A 23,387-nucleotide genomic window follows, 5' to 3' on the forward strand; every position below is an offset into this window, starting at 1 on the left:
GGTTGTGCTGGCCGTGGGTCCGTCCCCCAGGGGCTGGTTTGTGAGGGTAATAAGAGTTGTAACTAGGGTGGGATAGCTGGGGCTTTGTCTAAGGTGCCAGTCTCCCTGGGGGAGTCCTCTCCCAGATCTCTCCCATTCCCCCGACGGTATTATTCCCTCTCTACCTCCCAGAGGTTGCTGGTCTGTTTCTTTTCCTCTATATACCTTCCACCCCTGACCAGCATGGCCCCATGTAGCAAGAGATCTCAGGATAAATGCCTTAAAGCTCGTTGTACACACCATTTATTACTTCTTTTTTCCCTCAGGGTGCCATCCTCACAACAATGTTGGTTTCCAGGAATTTTTCAGGTAAGTTTTTTTTGCCGGTGGGGCATTTCAGTCCTCCCAAGGTGAGTTGGGGGGCGAGGTCCCAGGGGTGTTCTCAGAGACAAACTGCAGCTTTTCAGGACTAACCAAGTTGCTGGCCTGAGTTAGGCTCCCCTCCAAATGGAGATGCTCAAGCCTTGGAGTTAGACTTTCTAGTGAATCCTCCCTAGCACATCTGGACATCAGCCTCCCTGTTTCTTCTAGGAGTCTCTCTCTACTTGAAAGTCTTAGCTGCCTCTGGTGATCAGGGAGAATGGGGGTGGTGGAGGGAGGGGAGATGTAGTGATGTCCCGTAGTGGCTGCTTGAGTCAGCCTTCACTGCCAGCTTGCTGACTGAGCACATCTAGACCCGTCAGCCTGTTTTCCTAATCCCTGGCAGGAGGCGAGCAAGCCCGGCCCACTAGCCCAGAGAAATTATGCTACATGTCAAGCTCTGTGCAGAATAAAGTGCTTATTACTTTCTTAATGATAATAATTGTAAAGGAGAGAAGGAACGGAGGGAGAAGACAGGACTTGCTTAACGCTGTGAGTGTGTGGGAAAAATGGGAGAAGAATTTATAGACCTGCCTCCATGTTCACATATGCTTTGTTCCCTCTCCTCCTGTCTTGTGTGGGCCTTCCCGGCCCGGGGAAGTCCAGCCATCGTGGCGGGGCAAGCGTAGGTAAAAAGGGAGGTGTCCTTTGGCTCCAGGTGCTACTGCTCCTACCTCTCTGGGTTAGGAGGTTCCTCTCTCATTCGTTCCTCTAGGTTGTTTGTGGCCATTTTTCCTCCCTTTTCCTCTTGGTTCCATTCTTCTCTCACATCTCTTGCTGCTCAGGGATGTCGGCTGCCATTAACATCCTCAGTGGAGGAGGACCTTTCAGAAAGCCCTGCCCACTGACCTCCAGCAGGAAGGGGGTTATACCCTTATTCCGGGGAAAATAAAAGCACGGAGTTGTAAGGCAGCAGTGCATTAGAACAAACCAGGCTTAGGAATGAGGGTGCGGGTGGTTAGGGAGTGACCAGTGACCTTAAGGCTTCTCTGGCTGTTTAACGATGGAATCTTATTATTCCCTTCTTTGCGTGTTATCCTGGAAGCCGTTTCTGTCGTATTCTGCATCTGAGGAGTAATTCTCTGGCAGTTCTACAACCATGGGACTAAGGATGAGTCGAGCTGATTCCTCCTCGGGATTTTAAGTAGACTCCTACAGCCCCTAATACTCAGTGCTTCTGATGTCCAAATTCGGTCATGCAGAAATTACTGGACGGCCCCAGTGGCGTTTTTATGTTGAAGGCTGAGGCGTAATTCTGTTCTTTCTCATGGCTTGAGGATACCTTCGGGCCTCAGGCCTTTAGGGTCAGCTCCTCGGTGCTCCTTCTAGGGTAGCCGAGGGAGGCTGACCCTTTCTGGGACAGGCTCTTGGTAAGGACAGGGAAGGCGTTTCTGCTCCCTAAAGGAGCCCTAGAATTTTGCTGTGTCTTCTGTTCTGTGTTCTCTTTGGCCTGTGAGCTGCCTCGGGCAGGGGAAGATAGGAGACAGTAAAGAGGCCTTGAACCTGGCATTGAGCTGACCCCTCTGGAGGCCCTCCAGGCTGACCTCTCCTTACCCTGTTCCCTGGAATAGGCACGGAGCGGATCCTGTCTCCAGGAGCTCCCATGAGGAGGGCTGTTTAATCTGCCTAATAAGGGAAGGACCCTGAGCTTTTCTTGATTAGAAGCTGGAATGAATGGAGATCAGTTAAGCCTGGATTAAGCACCACTTTGTCACAGGTACTCTTCAGTTAGGTGTTGCCAGTACAAAGACTGAAGTGTAAAACAACTTCTGCACTTAAGAATTTTATGTTCTGTTTTGAAAATAAAAATAAAAAGCTTTAAAAAGAAAAAATAAATTTTTTTTAAAATGAAAAAAAGAATTTCATATTCTACCAGAAGACTATCAGATAGATATCAAAAGAAAAGCTCTTAAGATAAATAAAAAGAAAAAAGGAAAAGGAAAAAAGAATTTTCTATTCTACCCGACTATCAGATAGACATAGAAAGGAAAGTTTTAAAAATAAATAAAAAGAAGAAAGGAAAAAAAAAAAGGAAGAAAGAATTTTATATTCTACCAGACTATCAGATAGACACAGAAAGTTTTAAAAATAAATAAGAAGAAAGGAAAAAAGAATTTTATATTCTACCAGAAGACTAGCAGATAGACATAGGAAGAAAATTGCAGGTATTTGGAGGCAGGAGGAAGCTGCTGACAGAGGGGACGTCCACAAAGGCTTCCTGGAAAAGGTGGCCCTGAAGCTCAGTGGCAGAGGTGGAATTATAAGTCACAGGCACGAGGGCCGGACAGTCTGAATACAGGGAGAAGGAAGATGTGAAGGGGGAAGCTTGGCTGGGGTGCTGTAAACGGGGATCCGGGCTGGTCGTAAGCAGGGTTTGTGCCGGTAGAAGCTTCAGTTCTTCCCTTTCCTTCTCTTCTGAGTGCTCCCAGAGTTCCATCTGCTCCAAGCCCGTGTACTTGGGGAGCCAGGAGGGAGTCGAGGAGGCCCGCGGTTGTCTAAGGGCCGGGCCATGGCGCAGGGCCTCCTCGTGGGGGCCGGCTCTCCCCGCTCCAGCGCGGCCCCAGGGAGCCCTGGCTCTCCCTGCCGAGGAGCTCCTCTCTGCTAGGAGCCTCTTCCCCAGTCTCAGAGCCCGGAGCCCAGCAGGACGGCCCAGCTTTCCGGGCTCGGCCCTGTCTCGTTTCCGTGGGCCTGTCTGTCTCCCCGACGAGCTCGGTGCGTGTGGGGTCTCTCTGGGGGTGGGTTGAGCCTCCTTCCATGTGGCGGTTTTTACGTCCCCCGGACCTCCGCGCCACCCCCACTTTGCCTAGGAGCAACGACTGCCTTGTCGCCCTTCCCCAGACGCTCCCGCTCCTCCCAGCTCGGCTGGCTTTTGGCCACGATGCCCTTGGCCCTGGCGTGCGTGGGCCGTGAGCGGGCGCCTTCTTCGGGCCCACTCCTCACGCTCAGGCATGCTAGCTGCTGATTGGCCAAGAGCTTCGTGGCGGCTCTTAGCACTGAGAGATTGTATCTCCTCAGTTGGCAGGCAGAGCTCCGCCCCCGCCTTGGCCGCCGTGAGCGCCGCCGGCCTGGCCGGGCAAGGTACGTGGCATGAGTCCTCCCCGCCTGCCCCCTCCCACCCGCCCGGGAGGGCCAGCATGTCCGGCCCGCTCATCGGGAGGTTCCCCCATGCTTGCTGGCTGAGATTGGCATGCAGGACGGGCCACCTAACTGGCATCCTCCGAGCCCACTAACCAGCTCTGCATGCCGGGCGCTTGCTGACTCTCAGGGGGCTGCAGCCTGGGGGACACGGAGCTGGGCCTCCCAGCCGTGTGGTGCGTGCTGGTGGCGGCGAGGGACAGGGGCTGGTCGGGCCCCCCAACGCGGGGCTCTCGGCCCCTCCCGGGGAGAGAACGGACAGGCTGGCCCCACTTCCATGGCAAGGCGGGCTCGGCCCACGGGGGCCAGGCGAGGGCGTGGCTGTGGCCTGAGGGGATGGCGCTCCTGCCCGCCGGGCCACCTGAGAGCCCAGCAGAGACCCTGAGAGCTGGTCCTTCCCCTCCCATCCTGCACCCTTCTCAGCCAGCCACCTTCCTCGGGTCCTGAAGGCCCGCTGCTGCTCCCCGAACCTCTCTGCCGTCCCGCCCAGCCCTTCCTGTTCCTGTGAGGCGAGGCGAGGCGGTGAAACCCTGGGGAGACGGCTGGGGGAGCTGGGCGTGAACATCGCTGCCTCCTCGAGGCTCGAGCCCCTCTGCTTGTTCTCCATAGACTGGTCTCTGTCGGTGTCTGTCTGTCTGTCCCCATGTCTGTTTTCCTTTGTGACTTCTCTCTTGAGGAAGCCTTACACGTCTCGTAGCCTCGGAGCGTAGCGCTCCCGAGTTTCTCGGTAAAGTGTAGGGAGACGGGACGTCGCCTTTACCTAGACCCTTCCCCTCGGCTGCTTGGCCCCCAGGGTCTGGGTTACACGTCGCTGGAGAGAGTGTTCCTAATTAACATGGGGCCTTTTCTGAGTCATGGTTTCTCCCCAGAGAGGGAGCATTTCCTAGTGGAAAGCAGTGGAGGTTTGTCCCCCGGCGGTGAGATTTGGGCCTTAGGTCCCGAATCCCGCCCCTGGTGAGCTCCGAGTCTGCCTCCCTCCCTGCCCAGGGGCATGAAGGCCCCTTCCATAGGGCAGTCAGTCACACTGCGCAGGTTCTGAGGACCAGGAGAAGGCCAGAGGGCGTGATTGGAGCTCTCCCTCTGCCTGGCCCCAAGCACTTGGGGTCTTTCCATTCCGGCAGGAACTCCGATTGGAGAGAGTGAGTGAGAGAGGGGTTGACGCTGCCGGAGTCCTGATTTTCTGCTTTGTCTTCACAGCTGCCAAAAGCCTCTTGAACAAGAAGTCAGATGGAGGTGTGAAGGTAGGTTTCCCATCTGCTCCTCGGGCCAGAGACGCTAGTATCTCCCTCTGACTGCACCCACCCAGGGACGTCTGCCCGTCCGCTTCCCCCTCTCTTCCCAGGATCCCAGGCCTGGGCTACTTTCCGGATGAGTCAAAGTTCTTTTCTGCCTTGAGGCTGCAGGGTCTGGTGGGCTGAGGGAAGGAAATTCTCCTCTAAAGGACTCAGGTGTCCCTTAGGAGAGCCTCCTCCAGGAGTGTCCTTTTGTCTTTAGGATTCCTTTTTAGGTGACTTGGTTAATTTCTTGAACTACCTCGCTGTGACTAAGTGTTGCATAAAATAGCAGAGACAGATGTGTGACTGATGTTTTTCCCCATTCTGCTTTGGTGAGTCAGTTTTCCATGCAGAACCAAGAAGAGAAAAAGAGGGTTGGTCTGTGAGTTACCCAGACAAGTGTCTGGAGACATGGGGTCTCAGGGCAGGGAAAGGCCAGCTTTCTGCATTGATGAGAGAATGGTCAGAAAGCAAAGGGATTCCCAGGGTCTGGCTTTGTGCAGAAATGGTGCCATACTGGGCCTTGGTGATGGCTGCTGTGAAGAAATTTGACCCACAAGACCGCCCAAGGGTATAACATGTGTGAGCCGGACTTTTCCCTACACACGTAGGTGTTTCTGCACCTGAGATATGACCGTGCATCTCTTCCCCTTTCCGTCCTTTTACTCTGCCTTAATTCTGTGTGCATGGCTGCTTCCGTGTACTCCACCCCAGGAGTCTGGAACTACTGCTACCCTTTGGACATATCAGGGGAGGAGCGGATGCTGGGTAGGAAAGGGGGAAAGGTGGTGAAGGAGCCCAGGTAGTAGAAGGGAGAAGCTGCCAGAGGTGGGCAGGGAGCTTGAGCTTCATTCACTTGGCAGAGAGATTAGCCAAAGCCACTTGCAACAGATATGTTGAGTATTTACTCCGGAGCTCTGTAGTATGCCCTTTAGTCAAGCAGAAGAACCACTTGCCGGCAGAGTGATTATGTGACAAAATGGTCGGGACTGAAGGGTCCATTTAAGTGAGAGATCACTGTGGGCCGCCAGAGTTGGAAAAAGATTTCCCAGAGGAAGTGGGATCCACCTTACTTCCCTAGGATGAGTTAACATATCTAAAATGCTTTATAAATCTTAAAGCTCTCTTTAAGTGCTAGTGACCGGTACAGACGGGCAGCTAAGTGTGCTTGGAGTCAGAAAGCCTCATCTCCCTGAATTCAATTCCAGCCTCAAAGCTATGTAACTCAGAGCAAATCATGGAATCCTATTTGCCTCAGTTTCCCCATGTAACGCAAATAACCCAGAGAAAGAAATGGTAAATCACTTTGGTATCTTTGCCAAGAAAACCCCAGAGGAGGTCACAAAGAGTCAGATGACTACAGTGAATAAATAACAGCAACCTTCTGCACAGGCAAGGGGAAGGAGAAAGAGTATTTCTGGCAAAACACAGAGAAGATAAGCAAAAGAATGGGAGCAAGAATAAAGATGGCTTGTGTGGGGATGGAGAGGAGACAGCTAATTTGAGTGGAGTTGAGAAATGGAGACATCAGGTTTGATCCAAGAGCCTCGGGTGGCGAGAACAGATTATCAGATGAGGCAGGGTTCTTAAGTACCAATTAGGGGTCCCCAAGAGTCTCCTATAATCCAGGACATCTCCTATTTCCCTTGTAGTCAACAACCATTTATTACACAAAGCAATTTGTAGCTAAGAAAGAGGAAGCAGGGACAAAGCAGGAAATTGGAGAAGACAAGTAGGACCTTTCACCTGAGAAGTTGTTAGTAGATGGCTAACATTCTGGAAAAGGAGATAAGAGTCTATACAAAAGCTCTCTGCAAGGGCTCTTTTTTTTTTCTTTTTCTTTCTTAAATAGTATTTTGTTTTTCCAAATACATGCAAAGATAGTTTTCAGGATTCACTTTTGTAAAAGCTTGCATTCTAAATTCTTGTCCCTCTCTCTCCCTGCTGCTTTCTGAGATAGCAAGCAATCTGGTAGAGGTTAACCATGTTCTGCAAGGATTCTTGATCTCAGACTAGCCTAATACATGTGGTTGAGCCACATGTATGCCCCAGAAAGATTCTGTTTCTAAATTTTGCTCACAAGGGGTTAGAAAATTATGGTCTGCTTTGGTCTGGAGAAAAACCTAGAGTTAGATTATGCAGAGATTTAAGTAGTGAGATATCTAATGTTAACGAGGGTTCACATTGCTTTATGTATGGCTCTAAATAATAGATCGTTTTAAATCTGGCAATTATCGATAACTATGTTTGTATTAAAGTATAATAGTGTTTTTTAAGCATATTAGAATGAACGAGTCTGCTGTGTTCCATATGACCAAATTAATAACTTTGAGAAATCCATTCGGCTTCACAAGGCTTTAGCACAGACAAGCATAGTATCTGGAAAGAAGTAACCATGATATGTATAAAGATCCTTTCCAAGGATCATCCTGGTCAAGTAAGAATTATATCACCAGTACACTGAGCCATTGGTGGCCGTTGTTTGACCATGACAATCTGTGGAACAAAGAAGGATACAATATGACTCTCTGTGCTGTGAGAATCCGCTTCCATTTTTGTAATGGCAGAAGAGTGAAAAGGGAGAGAGTAGAAGCAGCTAAGTTTTTAGACAGCCTGCATATATTGCTCTTGGCGTCCTAAATGTGGGATCCTTGTCCCGTAGCTATGTCCAGTAGCCAGTGAGTAGACAAACAGTTGGAGGAACCAAATATATTGATCTGGATATTCTTGTTCTAAATGAAACCAGATAAGGAAGAAAGTTGCAGGTGAATGGTTCTCCAGCTCATCTTGGGAGGCAAATAAAAGAGTTGGCCAGATTGGTTTTAATGTAGGGCTGTAGGGAACAGGAGCTATCACTTAAGGGGATATTTGGTCACCTCATTTTTAGTACTCAATGCTAAGCATTTGCCAAAAGGCCATCACAAAGACAATGGCAGCCTCGGCATCTGTAGAGAATAAACAGGAAGAGAAATTTATGATCTGACTCAAATAAAATCAGTGTAAACATTTTGTAACAATCAGTGATTTCATTGTTACTGATTTCAAGTCTATATAATGCTCCATTTTCACATAAACACTTTGTATCACTTTGTGAATTCAATATAATAGTCAACATAAAGGAAGACAGCAAAAAAAAAAAAAAAATGCTGTAAAACATGGTTCTGGAGTAAGAAAAGGAAACTGATGATTTGTAGTCTGCCTTTGCGTAGGGAAGCAGCATGTCCCCGTGACCATGAACAAGTTATTTAACATTTACAAACCTTAGCTTCTTCATCTGCAAAATAAATACAAGAATTGTATTTAATAGGTAAATCTCAGGATTGTTGAGAAGCCCAAATGAAATGATGTTTATAAAAGGCTTTGAAAAGCTCAAAACGCTTATATAAATGTCAGCTACTGTTATGCAAAAGCATTGAGTCTATATATCAGGAATATTTTTTCTTCAAGAAGAGAGCCAGGAGCTGCTAGAATATGGTGAGCACCAAGTTACATCTCAAAAAATGAAATTGATTTTCTTCTCAGACACGAATCAACCAGTTACCAAAATGAGTCATTTCTGAATAAACTGTAGAGTTAAGCTGTTGGCTTGTTAGAACAAAGATAAAAATCAACACCAAATTAGAAGGAATGAAAAGATACAGCATGGGATTGTACACAGCTCCAACTGGACCTATTTCAATAAGCTGTTGATGCCAAAAAATGGGAAATGGATTTTAAAACACAGACATCAACACAAACTGTCACCGTCTTCTTAAGGAAGTTTAATCAATGTAAGTCATTTGCCACAGTAAGGAGACTTATAGAGCCTAGAAACCACTTCAGTAAGCAAACATTTGATCTTGCCTAGCACACACAGAGATGATCCAAAGGCAACAGAAGTTGAGAATATAAACATTTATAAATTCTTAAGAGAAGGATGAAGATGGAAGATATCGAGAAGTATCACTTCATTAGATACTTGAGAAGCAAAGGAGGGCAAAACAATAGCGAGGATCCAATTATGTGAGACCTTCCTCAATGTACTAATGAGTGAAACTGGAAGGGGTATGATAAACAGATGACAAAATGGAAAAATTCTGAAATCTAATGAGAAAAATCTGCACACGTATTAAGGCACTGTTGATAAAGGTATGAAACTTTCACAGATGACATTTTGTAGCTGACTACATTTTTTCCAAGTGGTTACCATTTATACTTTTAAATTATACAAAATTCTTGGAGAGATATTAAAAGAGAATTTTGCAACTTTTTTGATGATTAGTTTCCTATGAAGCATAAAACAGGGAAGCAGTTATTCTTCAGTTTTCAGACTTTGTCCCAGTGGGCATCCTGCATGAAGTCTAAATTGAAAAGGGATTCCTTATAGATAATGGGATCCTCCAGATGTACCTGTTGGTAGGTGCCATTGTGCTGATCATTTCAAACTTAAAAACATTTCAGAGCCTCCTTTAGTCACTCAAAAGACTTCAACCAAACTATAGAGATAGCAAAAAATCCAAGTGGCTGAAGGTTGTGTCCAGTTTGATAGTGCTCTGCAGGAAGACAGACAGGCATTTTAGTATGTATCCATGAGTGTGTATATCTTAGATGATAGACACTGCAGATGAGCATTGGAACGAGGGCTCAATTGAATCGGGAGCCAAGCAAGACAGATTGCCTTTGAGAAATTGTATGCTGCTTTTGACAATCCCATCTTCTCTCTGAAACAAAGGCCCATCTTCTTAAAAACAACAGTCTTCCAGGGATGCTGTATAGGATCCAGAAATAATGAAAGAATTCCAAATTGTGGCAGCATGAAGGCAGAAGATTATCTCATGTTTGTCTTTTTATGGCCATTGCTCAGCACATAGGGCCTCATAATACCTAGTGGGCCCTTGATAAATATCTGGTGGTTAACTGAAAAGACTGTAGTATGTTTTAGATGAGGAAATATGCAGAACGTTATAAAAAGATACCATCAGAACAGTGTGGTAACCAAAAAAACAAAGTGGGATAGTCATGTGGTGTGAGAGCAAGGATGGATGGAATGATAACCTTAAAAAAAATCAGATCTAGAAGAAGGCCTCTCTCACATTGTACAGACTCTGGATGATTTATGGGAAGATATGGCTAGGGAAGGACGAGTAGATGCAGAGAGGGTTGCATTGGGGGACCATAGATCTGATTGAAATATCCAAGTATGTTCACTGGTCTTATAAATCCAAACTTCTGAAATAATGGTGATTGTCCCAATGTTAGAGTTGTAGATTTCTCTTCTTGGGAGGTTCTCCCTTGGCAGGAGTCAGAAGCCTTGAATAGTTCACGACTATGTCTCCCTGAAGGTTTTTGGAAAGAAGTCACCAGGTAGGACTGGGTCAGGAGAAGGGCTCTGAGTTTCTGTCACATGTGGTAACAACAGGGAGACAAAGAAGAGGCGGCCATCGCCACAGGTCTGGGAGAAGAGGTGAGAAGAATAATGGTAGCTTATGTAGTGCTTCTTGTTTTCAACAAGAATTTGTGGAGCACATATTCTATGCTTTATAAAGAACAAGGACCAAAAAAAAGGAAGAAAAAGTCCCTGATCTTAAAGAATTGATGTTCATTTGGGAAAGGACATTTAGAACGGACAGCTTAAACACAGATAGATAAATAGAAAATAATTTCTGGGAAGACGTGCTAGCAAATAGCAGGAAGAAAAGGCAGGCTTAAGTGGGAGAGGGCACTTGCTGAGCTTTGAAAGGAATCATAAACTCGATGAGGAGGAGGAAGGAGAGCGTTCCGGTCCATGACAGAGACAGCTGTACAAGCACAGAGATGAGAGACGGAGTGTCACAGAGGAACAGGGCACGTTGGCCAGTCCGCTTGGAACTTGGGATTGACCAGGACAAGTAGAGGTAGAAAATGGGTCTTGAAAGGTAAGCTGCAAAGCGTCTGCAGTGCCCAGCATCACTTGGGATAGGCCTGGGTCTGGTCTGCACCCTGCTCCGGGCTGTTTCTTTCAGGGCGTCTGTGTGGGTGTGTGCCTTTGTGGGCATTCCAGTGCTTTGTTAATCCCACCCTTCTCCTGGCCATCCTTCCTTCCGTTCTCTGCCCCGGTACGGAGCCCCTGCTCTAATGCACTAATCCGAGGCGTTTTTGTGCTTCTTCTCTCATGTCCTCTCTCCCCTTCTCTTTCCCTTTTGCCGTGGTGTGTCCAGAAAAGGAAGTCGAGTTCCAGCGTGCACCTGATGGTGAGCCCGGCCTGCCCACCCATCTGCCCGCCCCGTGCTGCCCGCCCGCCTGCCAGCCATGCCTCCTCATTCTCATGCCATGCACGCCTGCTTGTGCTCATCACCACCGTGTCTGTCCCAGGCGGGCAGGCGGGGCCATTGCACAGGGACATTATCACCTCCCTGCGGCCCTGATGGCCGGAGAGTGAGCCCTAAAAAGTGGGGTTGGGCTGCAGCCCGGGCAGGAGGCGGCCTTGGTCCGCAGAGGGTTGGTGTAGCACAGTGAGAGTGAGCTTACTCTCCTTCAGAAAAGTTTGTGCGTTCTGGTCCCTGCCAGGGACACAGGCAGCCCTTCCTGAAATGGGATTCTCTGTGGGGCAGCCTCCGGACACTCATCCAAGGAACAGAGCAAGGCACTTGGTGGTTCTCGGCTCTCTTGGCTCTTTGGCCTGCTGTGAATGCTAGGACTTGGTCCTTCCCGTCCCTCCCCAAGGGGATAAAGTCTGGTAGAACAAGAAACCTTTTGCTAGGATACACTTTATCTTCCCATGAGATCCAGTGAGACAAGAGCACCATGAAATTATGCAGATGCAGCCACTAAAATGAGAGGCTTGGATGAAGATCCCTTTCCTCTGTTAGTTCTGGCTCTGGATGGAGAGCAGAAGGACGTTATTGATTCTGCTCCCTCGCCCTAAGAGAATGATGATGTTATCATTCACCAGAGTGGGCTTGGCGTTAGCCCACTTTATAGGAGGAATTTTGTGAGGGGTACAGAGATGAGGGGGCAGGCTGTTTCTAGTAAATCTAGGATTTTCAGCTCTGACTGAAAAAACTTTATTCTCTGCTGACTGCGGATAGGGGGAGCTTGGAGCCGGGATCATCATGAAAGGGATCCCTGATACCCCCTTTGAGATCTCATCCTCCTCCAATCAAGGGACCGAGCACATAGTCTTATTTCTGTGGCTCCCTAGTAACAGGTGGTCCCAAGTCTTCAGTGCTAATCCTTGCCTTGATTGAAAATCCTTGCCTTGAACTTGGGATTGAAAGCCACCTAAGGGTAGAATTTAGGTTCAAATCCATCTTTGCCACATATCACTTATATGGCTTTGGATCACTTAACTTCCTTATCTGTAGCATGAGGTTGTTGGGCAAGATAACCTTAAAAGTCCCTTCCATCTCTAAATTTATAATTTCAAGTCAACCTGTGGTGGCAGAGGAAGTTCCTGCTGCTTGAGTTCCCTGTGTTAACAAAGTCAATGATCATTCACATATTCCTCCAACATTCCTCTTGTTGGCTTTGGATCTGGTACAAGGGGACCCCACAAAAGAGGTCCCAGGACCGAAGAGAAAGGGAATCACTTCGTTCCTCCCAGCATAATGATAGAGAACTGCAAAGGTGTAGGGAGTATGTTGGTCCCAGACTTCTTTCCAGCAACCACTGAGTGTCAGAGATTTTGCTTCACTTCTCACCTGACTCTGTGTTGAGGAATGGGCTTGCGCAGCGACTGAGGCTGCTCTCTGAAGGACTCCGAGCAGAACTGAAAGAGGCCCGGATGGGGCACCTGGGCAGTGGTCATAGAGAAGGGACAGTGGGCCATCTGTTCCACCACAGAACTGGCCATGGTCTTGTGGAAGAGCAGTGTCTGTCTTTGGACACTGGAGATACAGCATGGGATATCTTCCTTCTGAGCTTCCCATCTGCCACGTGGTAAGAGGGAGCTAATACTTGGGAGAGAGCCGTGACTGCAGTAGCCGTCCTAGCTCCTGTTAGCCTGTCTGCACTCCCCTGCCTTATCCCGGGAATTCTGCTTGCAGATTGTACATACCTCTTCTTGGTAGTTTCCTTTCATTTTCAGTGTCTCATTTGTTCTAACATTTACCAAGCAGAGTGGAACGGCCTTATGTTGTCACTCTGAGGCAATAGATAAAGGCCTTGAACCTAGGACCCCATGACAAGAATTGGCAGCCGTTAGTGAAATCACAGCCCAGAGGCGTACTTCGGTCCCTAGGGTTCTCTCTCTCTCTCTCTCTCTCCTAATTCAGGGACAACCATCCAGCTCTCCTTTTCCATCGAGGCTTCAGTCTGTGGCGTAGGGTGGCTAGTTTAGTTATCAGGAGGAAAAAGGGAAGTAGGCCCCAAACAGCGTTCAGATTCTGGTCATGGTTTATCTCTTTGTGACCCAGAATAAAAAGCCTTCTTACCTTCTGTACAATGAGAAGAATCCCGAGTTTCCTTGATGTGTGAGAAGAACTGGTACCTGGTACCAGCAGGAAATGCCAAAGAGGAGCTCCAGTAGTCTGGACTGTAGGCTCTCCTTCCCAGAGACTCCTTTGACACTGGGAGTTTCTGGCCTCCTGACTTTGGGGGCCCCACGGCCTCCCCTCTGCTCTCTCACCCATCTCCACAACCATCGCTCCCATTTACACAGTAGTGTGGAGACTGCCTCAGGCCCGGCTCCAGTGGGACCGGGGCCAGGGCCAGGGGTGAAGGGAGGTCTGGGAGAAGAACCTGGGCTCCTTGGTTAACTCTGGGGGAACTAAACCATCTGTTTTCTTGTCTTAACTACAGAGCAACAACAAAAACAGTCTCGTAAACCCAGTCCAAGAGCCTGCGCCATTGCAGACAGCCATGGTACCTCCTGACTCCGGCTTCTCACCCGCCTCTGCCTCCCCTGCCCTCCTCCCTCCCCCACAGGGGCTGCCTTTTCTCCTCCCTCCCCTCTCTTAGCTTCTCCATCCCCCCATAGAGCAAGCAGCTTTGTTCACCATGGCTCCCCTTCCCTCTCATGGACTGCCTCCCACCCTGCTTCCAACTCCCTCCGTGATCCCATCATGGCTGCTGCTGCTGCTGCTGCTGCTTTGGGGAGGGGAGATGGAAGGGAAGCTAGATCCCTCTTCAGCAGAGGGCCAGGGCCATGAGGGGCATCTCTGGGGAGGGAGGGATAGGAAGTTAGTGTGGCCAAAGACACTTGGGCTCCAGAGCCAGCAGGCTTCCTGGAGAGGAAGACCTGGCCTGCCCACCAGCGGTGGAGTCAGGAGAATTTTGGTTTCAAATCCCAGCTCCACCACTTCGAACCCTCCTGGGTTTGCAGAGTACTTTGGATATGTTTTCTCATTTGATCCTTACAATGACCTGGTAAGAGAGAGATGTGATTGTTATACCCATTTTTCAGATGAGGATACTGAGGCTGAAAAGCTAAATGGCTTGCCTGAGCTCATCTGGCCTAGTGCCTGAGGGCACTCAGGTCTTCGTCCCAGTGTGACTTCAGGCAGATCACTTGATCTCAGTGGTTCTCAGTCTCTCCTTGTGTAAAAATGAGGATCTTGGACTAGTTAGCTCCTCAGTTCCCTTCCAGGTAGGGAACCCTCCTCCTGTTCCTTTAAGTCTCTTTCTGAGGAGGGAACTGTGCTGTCCTGGCCTGAGGGATCCTAGCAAGCCCTTCCTTCTCCCCCTCCGGAGCTCTGACAGGGACCGGGAGAAGGCATAAGTGCCCGGGGACTGGGCATGGGGCAGCCTTCTCTGCCTCTGCCCTCCTTCCGAACCCCCCCATTTCAGCTCTCTCCTCTTCCCTGGTGAGGTAGTTGAAGGAACACCAGATTCAGGAGCAGAGGCCTGCCCGCCTCCGGACCAGGAGCCTTGGCCAGAATGACCTTTGTATTTGTGGGTCTAATTGGCCCCCGGGTTCTATGAACCCCGGGGTTCCACGGGGAGCCCTCCCCTGGCTACAGTTCCAGCTTCCTGACTTCTCTGGGGCCGCTTCCCATTGGGTTCTGAAGATCGAGTGTCTTTCAAGGAGACAAAAATAGTGAAGTAAAAAATAAAGCTAGAGCCTTTCGTCCCTGCTGCTTCTCTCGTATAGACATGGAGAGGAAGCATGGTACCGGGGATAGCGCTTTGAACCTATTAGTGTCAGGAAGACACCAGACTCAGAAACCACTGGCTGGCGCCCTGGCCAGTCCCAGCCTCTCTGAGTCTGTTTCCTCATCTGTAGAATGAGGCAGGTAGCCTTAAAGACCTTCGAGTCAGCTCCAAATCTGTCATCTTAGGACCTCGACTCCCCTTAGCTCTCCAGTACCCATTCCTAGCCATTAAACCCAGGATTTCCCAGGCTCCCCTTGGGCAGCCCAACTTGGCCAGGGTCCTTCAGCTGAGGTTGAATGAAGGGCTTGCTCCTTTGGGATTGGTTCCCTGCCAGGCAGCTACTACAGTGCCCCTAAGGGAACACGAGAGAGCCCCTCTGGAAAGAGCTGCTCGAGACAGGAGGGCAACTCCCCTCTTCTCCTCTCACAGGAACCCCAAACCACCGTGGTACACAATGCAACAGACGGGATCAAGGTGAGTGTGGTCCCCGGCCCCGCCTGCCTCCCTCTCAGCCTGGGTTCAGTACAGGACCAGTGGGGAAGCGGGATCCGAGTTAGATGATTTCCCTGGGCCCTGTACTGGAAGGGACATGGAGGGTTTATTCCCCTCCACTTCCAGCAGGGCCTGGGCTGAAATGGAGACAGCCAGCCTGGGTTTGGGGGCTGGATGTCCTGGAGGAGCCGTATTTCGCCCTCAGAAAGGAGTGTCTTTGTGCTCTGATTCCTCCTTGGCCATCCCCACTGTACCTCAGGTGGGCGAGGATGAAGTTTCAGGAGAGCTCGGGGACTCATTGCTCTCTCATCTTTTCCGCGGAGCTGCCTCCCCCTCCCTTCTCTCCTCCCAGCATCGGAGGCTTAGACGGGCAGTAACGGGCGCTTTTTGTCTGGCAGGGCTCCACAGAAAGCTGTAATACTACCACTGAAGATGAAGATCTCAAAGGTAAGAGAGAGGGGAGAAAGGAAGAACGTTACTGGGGAAAGGAGGGACAGCTTCAGTCTCTCTGCAGCCGGTCTTGGGGGAAAGGGAGGAAACAGGCCAGCTGGGTTGAACCAGAGCCTTTCTTTTTTCCCTTCTTCCCAGGCCTGAGGGGATTTTTCCTGAGCCTGTCTAATTGCCAGACTTTTGTTAATGATGAGTTTTAGGAAATTAAATAGTGCCTCGGGGATGACATAGACCAGTGTTCTAGAACATGGGATTATGGGTCCTTGTAGAAATCAGTCAGACAAGAATTTGTCCCTCCCTGACAAAGCCAAGGAGGCCTGAAAATGGTTGTTAGAGCAAGAAAAAGGAATGAGAGAAAGACCTGGTTAACAAACAATTGACAGAGTGGGAGAACCCTGGGTCTTCTGCCACCCTTCCTCCAGGAGACTCCAGACCTAGAACTACCCGTCTCCTCTCAGTCGGAATGGGGGGGCACGATGGAGCCAAAGGCAGGAGCAGGTGGCTTCCTGAGCCCTGAGGCTCCTGCTCCCTCCTCGACATGGCTCCAGTCAGACCTGAGGGCCACTGGCCGCTGGGAGCCCAGTACATGGGACAGAACCTTAGAGGCCAGCGTAGAAATGGGGGGCTTCGCATGAAAGGAAGGACTTTGGGGTCTCGGGCGGGCACCATGGAGTCCAAAGTATGCTGCTAGATTGGAAGCAGCCGCTCCCCGGCTCTCGGGCTGGTTGTCTCCTCTGGGGAGAGCGGTTTGGAGACAGGACCGAGGGCGGCCCAGCACTAGGGTTTCCACGGTTCCGGTTCGGGGGTTCTCGGGATGCAGTCCTTGGGCTCTCCACGAGCCCAGCTCCACCACCTTTCTCAGTGCAGGCCGCAGCGGGGTGGGGCAGAGGCAGTGGCTTGGGGTGGGGCCGGTGCCCGGCAGCAGCATGGGCTTGGGGTCCCCGTCTGGCTTGCGTGTTCACCTGCCTTGTTCTGTCTGTTTTGGCACCCTCCCCTGCTCGGCTAGCTGCCCAGCTCCGCACTGGGGATCGCAGCAGCTTGGGGTCAGAAGGACGGAGCCCCCGGGACAGAACAGCCCCCTCAGCAGGCATGCAGCCCCAGCCTTCTCTCGGCTCCTCAGCCAGTAAGTTGGAGGCGCGGCTCCCCTCCCCTCCAGTCGCCCGGCTCCCCTCCCACTGACGCGTCTGGCCCCCGACAGAGCCAGGCCTGGGGCTGCCCTCTTAGCCAGCAGTGGAGCACGGCCTCTGCCCTGGGCGGGGCTCCAGGTTGGGGGGAGATGCGGAGGCTCCGAGAGGCAAGTAGGGACAGTGCCCCGGACCCCGGGAAGCTCAAGGCCCAGCTTAGGAGGAGGCGGAAGAGGGGCCAGGCCAGGGGGGTGGGAGACAAGCAGGGGCATCCTCAGCAAGCTGGGGGTCAGCAGCGGGATTCTGTCCTCGGAGACAAGGGGGAGCGCTGCCCTTCCCAGAGGCCTCGCCCCCAACTGCCGGTCATGCTTCGTGTAGGGGCCGCCTCCTTTTCTCCTCCCGCTCTCACACGGCCTGGCCCTCGGACCGCAGGGTCCGGAGGGGGCGGAGGGGCACGTGTGTCTGGAAGGCCGCTGGCGCTCTTGGCTGCTGCCTGCCCACCTGCTACTGCTGGCTGCGCCCCTCCCCCCCCACTCTGGCTGCACCCCTCTCCCTGCCCCCGTCCCGCTCGGCTTCTGTTTTTGGTTTTTTGGCTGCGCTGTCCCACCTCCCCCGGCTGCAGCGGGGCACCTTTCTAATGCTTGCATTTGTCTTGCAGCCGCTCGCTCCTGTGAGGAGAGGCTCATGGCCTGGGACGGGCCAGGGCTGCCATCAGGGCGAGCACGTGCTCAGTCCGAGCCCTCCCTCCCTCTCGTGGTGCCTTTGGCTCTTAGTGGCGCTCCGTGTAAGTGAGCTGCCCGGGAGTGCAGGGCGCCCCCCACGGCCCCTCGGCTTCTGGGACCTCCCTGGGCCGCAGCCCCGCCCGCCACCCAGAGCCCAGTCTGGTTTGATAGCGGGGGGGTGGGGTGGGGGCCTTGGAGCAGGCCGGGCTCTGTGTCTGTCTGGTGCGGGGTTGTCAGGGGCCCTGCTTCTGTTTGCAGCTAACAGGCAAACACCCCTCCCTCCCCCCCCACCTCCGGAGAGAATGGGGGCCGCCGGCCCTTTCTCCATTGTGCCTCCCCCGTTCCTGCCTGGTCCTTCCCAAGGGGCTTGGTGCCCCTTGCCTGCGCAAGCTGTTCTAGGACGATTGAGAGCTGAGGGGAGACTGGGGGGGGGGGGGCTTTACCGGACAGGGAGAGGTTAATGAACCCGCCAGGATTGTTAGTGCGGCACCCCACGTCCCAGCTGGACGAGGCAGGCTTTCCCCATGGGTCTCCTGGGCGTTCGCTGTGGTTTGGCTCTCCCTATAGGCACAGGGCAAAAGCCAGGCCCATAGCCAGTCAGCTGAGGGGGGGAGGGGAGCTCCCTGGGAGCGGGGATGGGAAGGGTCCTTTTCAGAGGGTCAGGCTAGGGAATGATGGCAAAGGTCCGCTCTGTGATGAGCCCAAAAGGTGGAGGGGATAGAAGATAATCCCGGAGCCAGAGAGACTGTGAAGGAGTGGGGATGGCTTTCGGGGCTCTTCCCAACCCCATGCAGGTGAATTTCAGGGCTTTTTTCCTACAGTTCGAAAACAAGAAATCATTAAGATCACGGAGCAGCTGATCGAAGCCATCAACAATGGGGATTTTGACGCCTACACGTAAGTCGAAGTACTTGCTCTGCGGTGGCTCACTTCCCAGGAGGAGCTGCCCCTCCAACCTTGTGTGTCGGTCCTAGAAAGTAACTGGGGTCTCAGTCTCAGCCACCCCCTTTGCCCAGGGGAACAAATCCGGGGGTCTTTGAGCTTCCTGATGCCTGGGAGGGGAAGCCAAGGATTGATATAAAAGCCGGATAACCAGGGCCTTCTGATTACTTGTGTCTCAGCATTTGTCACTCTGAGCACGCGGCTGGCTTGTGGCTTCAGAGGAGAGGGCTGGAGAGAGGCCCCTGAAAACTTTGCCTTGACTGGTTTCTCCCCGCAGGAAGATCTGCGATCCGGGTCTTACGTCCTTCGAGCCTGAGGCACTCGGCAACCTGGTGGAGGGGATGGACTTCCATAAATTTTACTTTGAGAATCGTGAGTGGGTTCGTGCTGCTGAGATCCTCCCACCTGCCTCCCGTCCCTTCCTCCTTCCCACATCCGGCACTCGTCTTCTCTCCCCTTTTGCCCGATGCTTCCCCTCACCTCCTGCTACTGTATCTCCATCCTTTCCCAAAGACCGCTGGCTTCCTGTGCCGGGGCCTGGGCACTGCTAAACCCTGCACCCAGCTTGGTCACCAACTAAGGAAATGGGCCAGAGGCTGTAAGCAGCTTAAAATCAGGGTGGGGCAGTTTAGAGGGCTGAAGGGGTTAATTTACAGCCAGGCTACAACCGTGTTTGGGATGTGGAGAAATCTGGGTAAAAATTCCAAATATTGAGGTAGAAAGCAGGGAAGATGTTGGATTTCAAGCTCTTAGATACTTCTCCACTGGATCTGTGATTGGTTCACACCGGTTACCTTCCCACACTCTTTTAGGCCTGCTTCTTTGATGTGGCATTTGACCCCACACAAATGGTCCACAACCTATCCATCTTCAAAGACATGAGACATTCCTCTAGAGGAGCTCTTCTCAAACTTTTTGGTCTCAGGGGCTCTTGCCTCCCAGCCCCACAAAAAGCTTTTCTTTATGGAGGTTATAAATATTAATAATTGCCATATTAGAGATTAAAAGCATCAGCCTTAGAGAACTGTGGCTCTGAAGTGATAGTTCTTTATATCCTTTGTGCCACGGACCCCTCTGGTAATCTGTCTGGTGAGGTTTATGGACCCCCATTTCTATGGTGTGTTTTTTTGTTTTGTTTTTTAATGCTTAAAGTAAAATGCACAGGATGACAAAGAAACCAAATATATTGGAAAAAATGCGGACCTTTTCCCCCTTTGAGGGGCTATCGGGGCCCAGACTGAGCTCGAGATTACTCTAGGTGAAGGCCATTTGGAGCATGCAGGCTGTCCACCTATTTCTCATTCTTGTTACATGACTGGCCCTCTTCTGCAGGAAGATTCCTGGATCTTCCCCTCAATCAGGCCCAGTTCTTCTTTTAGTCCTAAATGTATCTGGCGGTGTCCCCAACGCCACTCCTTGCGGTCCAGCACTGCTGTGCACCTCTCTCCGGTCCTTTGTGTCCCTTCACTTGAGATCTTGGAGAAGGCGTTGGAGAACTCCTTGGCGCTCCAGGGCTCGACGCCCATTTCCTTCCCCCCTTCCTGATACCAACCCTTTCTCTCTCCCTCCCACCTTCTCAGCCCAGTCCTACTCTGATGCCATCACTCATCCATCTCCATATCAGTTTCCATCCCCGTCCCCAGTACCCCAGCTGTGCAAAGGTAAAACCCTGCATTATCTCGAATGCTTTTGACTAAGGCTTGAAGTCTTGAGCTCTTAAGAAATCTTGTGTATTCTCATCACTCTGGTTTTTTTGTTTTGTTTTGTTTTGTTTTTTTACCAAAATGAGAGATTTGCCCTCAATAAAACATGAGCCTGACTGGCTAAAAGCAGCACTTTACTCACACCCTGTCCACAGTGAGCTCTGTCCGCCCAGCTTCCTTTACTTTTTCCCAAAGGATCCTCTGAGCCCTGGGAACTTCCTGGAAGAAGCATTTTTGATGGTCAGGTTTCTTAACTGTCTTACTTCCTGTCACAAGTGGGCTTTTTTTTTTTTTTTTTAAACATTTCAAGCTGGTGATTTTGTTGTGTTCAGATAAAGGGGGATAATGATACGATCACTGTTATCACAGACTAAGCTGCGGCAACAGCTGGTGATGGAGATTAGAGAACCCCAAACCTTGGGGAAATGTTGGGATGCTGGTGCCAAGGGGATGCTAGATGGTCCTCGGGTGCGAGCTTAATACTTGTTCCTCCTTGCAGTCCTGTCTAAGAACAGCAAGCCCATCCACACCACCATCCTGAACCCCCACGTGCACGTCATTGGCGAGGACGCGGCCTGCATCGCCTACATACGCCTTACCCAGTACATCGATGGCCAGGGCCGGCCTCGCACCAGCCAGTCTGAGGAGACCAGGGTCTGGCACCGCCGGGACGGCAAGTGGCTCAATGTGCACTACCACTGCTCGGGGGCCCCCGCTGCCCCGCTGCAGTGAGCTTTCCCCAGGTGAGCCTGGGGTCAGGGGGCGTCGGGAGTGGCTGGCCAGGGCACCCTGTCCGGGACCTTACTCTGGCCCAGACAGTCAGTTCAGCTGATGAAGGATTTAATAAATTCCCCCAACGAGCAAGACTCTACCAGGGGCTTGCCCCCAAGAAGCTTCCGGTGTGATTGGTGACCGGCAGGGGAGAAGCCCCTCGTTTCCTGCCCCAGCCCTTTTCCTTGCCCTCCCTGGGACCGGTGGGGTTGTACAATACAAAGGGGTCCCACGTTCCTCTCATTTACCCGTGTCCTTTACTCCCACACCAGCAGCGGTGTTAGGAGATTCCCAGCCAGAGGTCAAACCTTCGAAGCCAGCGGCTCTGGAGGGCCTGAGTGACAGCAGCAGTCATGTTCGTTTGAGGTTTAAAAACAATTAAAATTACAAAGCGGCAGCAACCAATGCACGCCCCTGCATGCAGCCCGCCCGCCCGTCGTGTCTGTCTCTGCTGTACCGAGGTGTTTTTTACATTTAAAAAAAAAAGAAAAAGAAAAAAAGATTGTTTAAAAAAAAAAAAAAAGGAATCCATACCGCTGATCATGTTTTAAAACCACCTGCAGCCCCCCGGGCTGGCGAGAGGACGGGAGTTTGAGCAGCAGGCTCGGCTACCCGGCAGTGGGTGCGCCCGGTTTTGCGGCCCTCATGGACTCTGGGGGGACCAGGCAGGAACTCTTGACGCTGACCCTGCTGGAGGCCACAGAAGCATCTGTGCAGGGCCCGATCTCTGCAGCCCCCGAGGCGGCTTGCCCAGCCTGGTCCTGGGAATGGACTTGGTCAGTCTGCGCGGGAGCCCGGAAGGAGGCCCAGAGCAGGCCGATGTGGGAGCGCCTTTTCCCTTCCCTGGTGGGGGGGCGGTGCGGGGGTGGAGATGGCATCGTCCCGGGCAGCGACGCGGCTCCGAGAGGGAGGAGGGCTCCCGGCTGGGATTTTGCAGTACTGTTCCGCTTAGCGCAGATGGGAGACTTGCAGAACTTAGCAGAAACCCGGTGTTAGTCCCTTGTGAGCGTTTGTGTGGGATGCACACCCGCGCGAGGGCCCCGGGGAGGGGGAGGGGCTTCGCTTCGCTAGTTTGTTCTCGGCCTGGGCTGCGCAGCCCGGCCGGGCCGCCACTCCCGCTGTAGCCTGGACACTTTGTTTCCGTGCTGATCTCAGTCGTCTTTGTCTTGCTTCCCCCCCCCCCCCCCCCCCCCCCAGTGATGGCCCCAATTCCGATCTGGTCCGGGCCTGGGGCCGCTGTGGAGGCCCCTGCAGGACGGGAGAGGAGCTGGCTGGTCTAAATCCTGCTCGGCGGCCCTGCTTCCAGAGGCCTGACCAGCAGAGGCTGGGGATGGCCTGGAGTCGCATGGGCCTTCACCTCTCTCCTGCATGCACCGCAAAAAGGAGGTGCCAGGGCCCGGCCCCCTTCCACCAGTTTCCTTCCTGTCCCGGGGTCCTGCTGCGCCAGGGAGGGAAGGCGGGAAGAAGGAAAGGGGCTTGAGTCCCCGCACCTTCGCAGGGAAGGGGGCAGCCCCAGGCCCCCAGAGTGCCTTTGGAGCATGAAGCTAGAGCGGGGAGGGGCTGGTGGTGGCCACGAGGATCCCGCGTGCATGCGCACCCCGGGGGCAGGCCCCTCTCCCGCCCTTCTCTGCATCGCCAGCACGAGACAACTTCACACCACGGTTTGGTTTTGCAGTCTTTTGAGACAAATGGTCTTTGAAACCCATAGCTTGATATCGGCGCTCGAGCCCCACCTCTCCTTAGCTTCTTCCTCCCTCCCGGGGCTAACGTTAGCATCTATAGAATTTAGATTATTAAAAAAAAAAAAAATCACCTTTTAAACAGGAAATGGAAGGCATTTGATGCAGAATTTTTGCATGATGACATAGAAATAATTTAAAAACTAGCTAGTGTTTGTTCTGAATGTTGGTAGACCCTTCATAGCTTTGTTACAACGAAACCTTGAACTGAAGATATTTAATAAAATAACATTTAAACGGTCCACGGCTTTGTTGATGTTGGGGGCTCATAGCTAAGGCCTAGAAACGGGGGAGGGGTGCTGGGTTCCACCCGCTGGGGAGGGGGGTGTCAGTACCCAAGCCCCTCTGCGCACGCGCGCACACACGTGTACCAGCCTCGCTCGGTGTCCACGGAGGCACGTGGGGGAAGGCCTGGGTGAGAACCTCGGGCGGGGTGGGGACGAGGAGGTGGACAGGGATCCCCTACCTCGAAGGTGGTGGGATCCTTGACTTCGAAAGCTCTAGACCCTTTACTAGCGCCTTCTGGAGGACGGCGGCTGCTGGACGCCTGAACTTCCCCTTCCCCTCTTCCCACTGCCCTCTCAAG

General features: G+C 52.0%; 1 protein-coding gene across 19 annotated transcripts in view; it reads left to right on the plus strand.

The window, feature by feature from the left end:
- CAMK2G (calcium/calmodulin dependent protein kinase II gamma) overlaps nt 1-23,044 on the plus strand; it is a 58,924-nt gene extending 35,880 nt beyond the window's left edge. The window contains exons 12-24 of one of the 19 annotated variants that reach the window (XM_074296799.1): nt 306-348; nt 3,415-3,477; nt 4,732-4,775; nt 13,566-13,628; nt 15,288-15,332; nt 15,749-15,797; nt 16,807-16,923; nt 17,583-17,708; nt 18,468-18,543; nt 18,866-18,960; nt 20,169-20,249; nt 20,791-21,034; nt 21,335-23,044. In XM_074296799.1, the coding sequence (XP_074152900.1) occupies nt 306-348; nt 3,415-3,477; nt 4,732-4,775; nt 13,566-13,628; nt 15,288-15,332; nt 15,749-15,797; nt 16,807-16,923; nt 17,583-17,708; nt 18,468-18,543; nt 18,866-18,960; nt 20,169-20,249; nt 20,791-21,023 (1,035 nt within the window). In that variant the 3' untranslated portion in view covers nt 21,024-21,034; nt 21,335-23,044. Of the gene's footprint in view, nt 1-305; nt 349-3,414; nt 3,478-4,731; nt 4,776-13,565; nt 13,629-15,287; nt 15,333-15,748; nt 15,798-16,806; nt 16,924-17,582; nt 17,709-18,467; nt 18,544-18,865; nt 18,969-20,168; nt 20,250-20,790; nt 21,035-21,334 lie in introns of all 19 variants that reach the window. The other 18 variants (XM_074296800.1, XR_012487179.1, XR_012487180.1 and 15 more) reach the window with 18 other exon arrangements.
- Nucleotides 23,045-23,387: the final 343 nt, after the last annotated feature.

This window comes from Sminthopsis crassicaudata, chromosome 2, assembly GCF_048593235.1.
Source record: "Sminthopsis crassicaudata isolate SCR6 chromosome 2, ASM4859323v1, whole genome shotgun sequence".
In the NCBI taxonomy this organism is placed as follows: domain Eukaryota; kingdom Metazoa; phylum Chordata; class Mammalia; order Dasyuromorphia; family Dasyuridae; genus Sminthopsis; species Sminthopsis crassicaudata.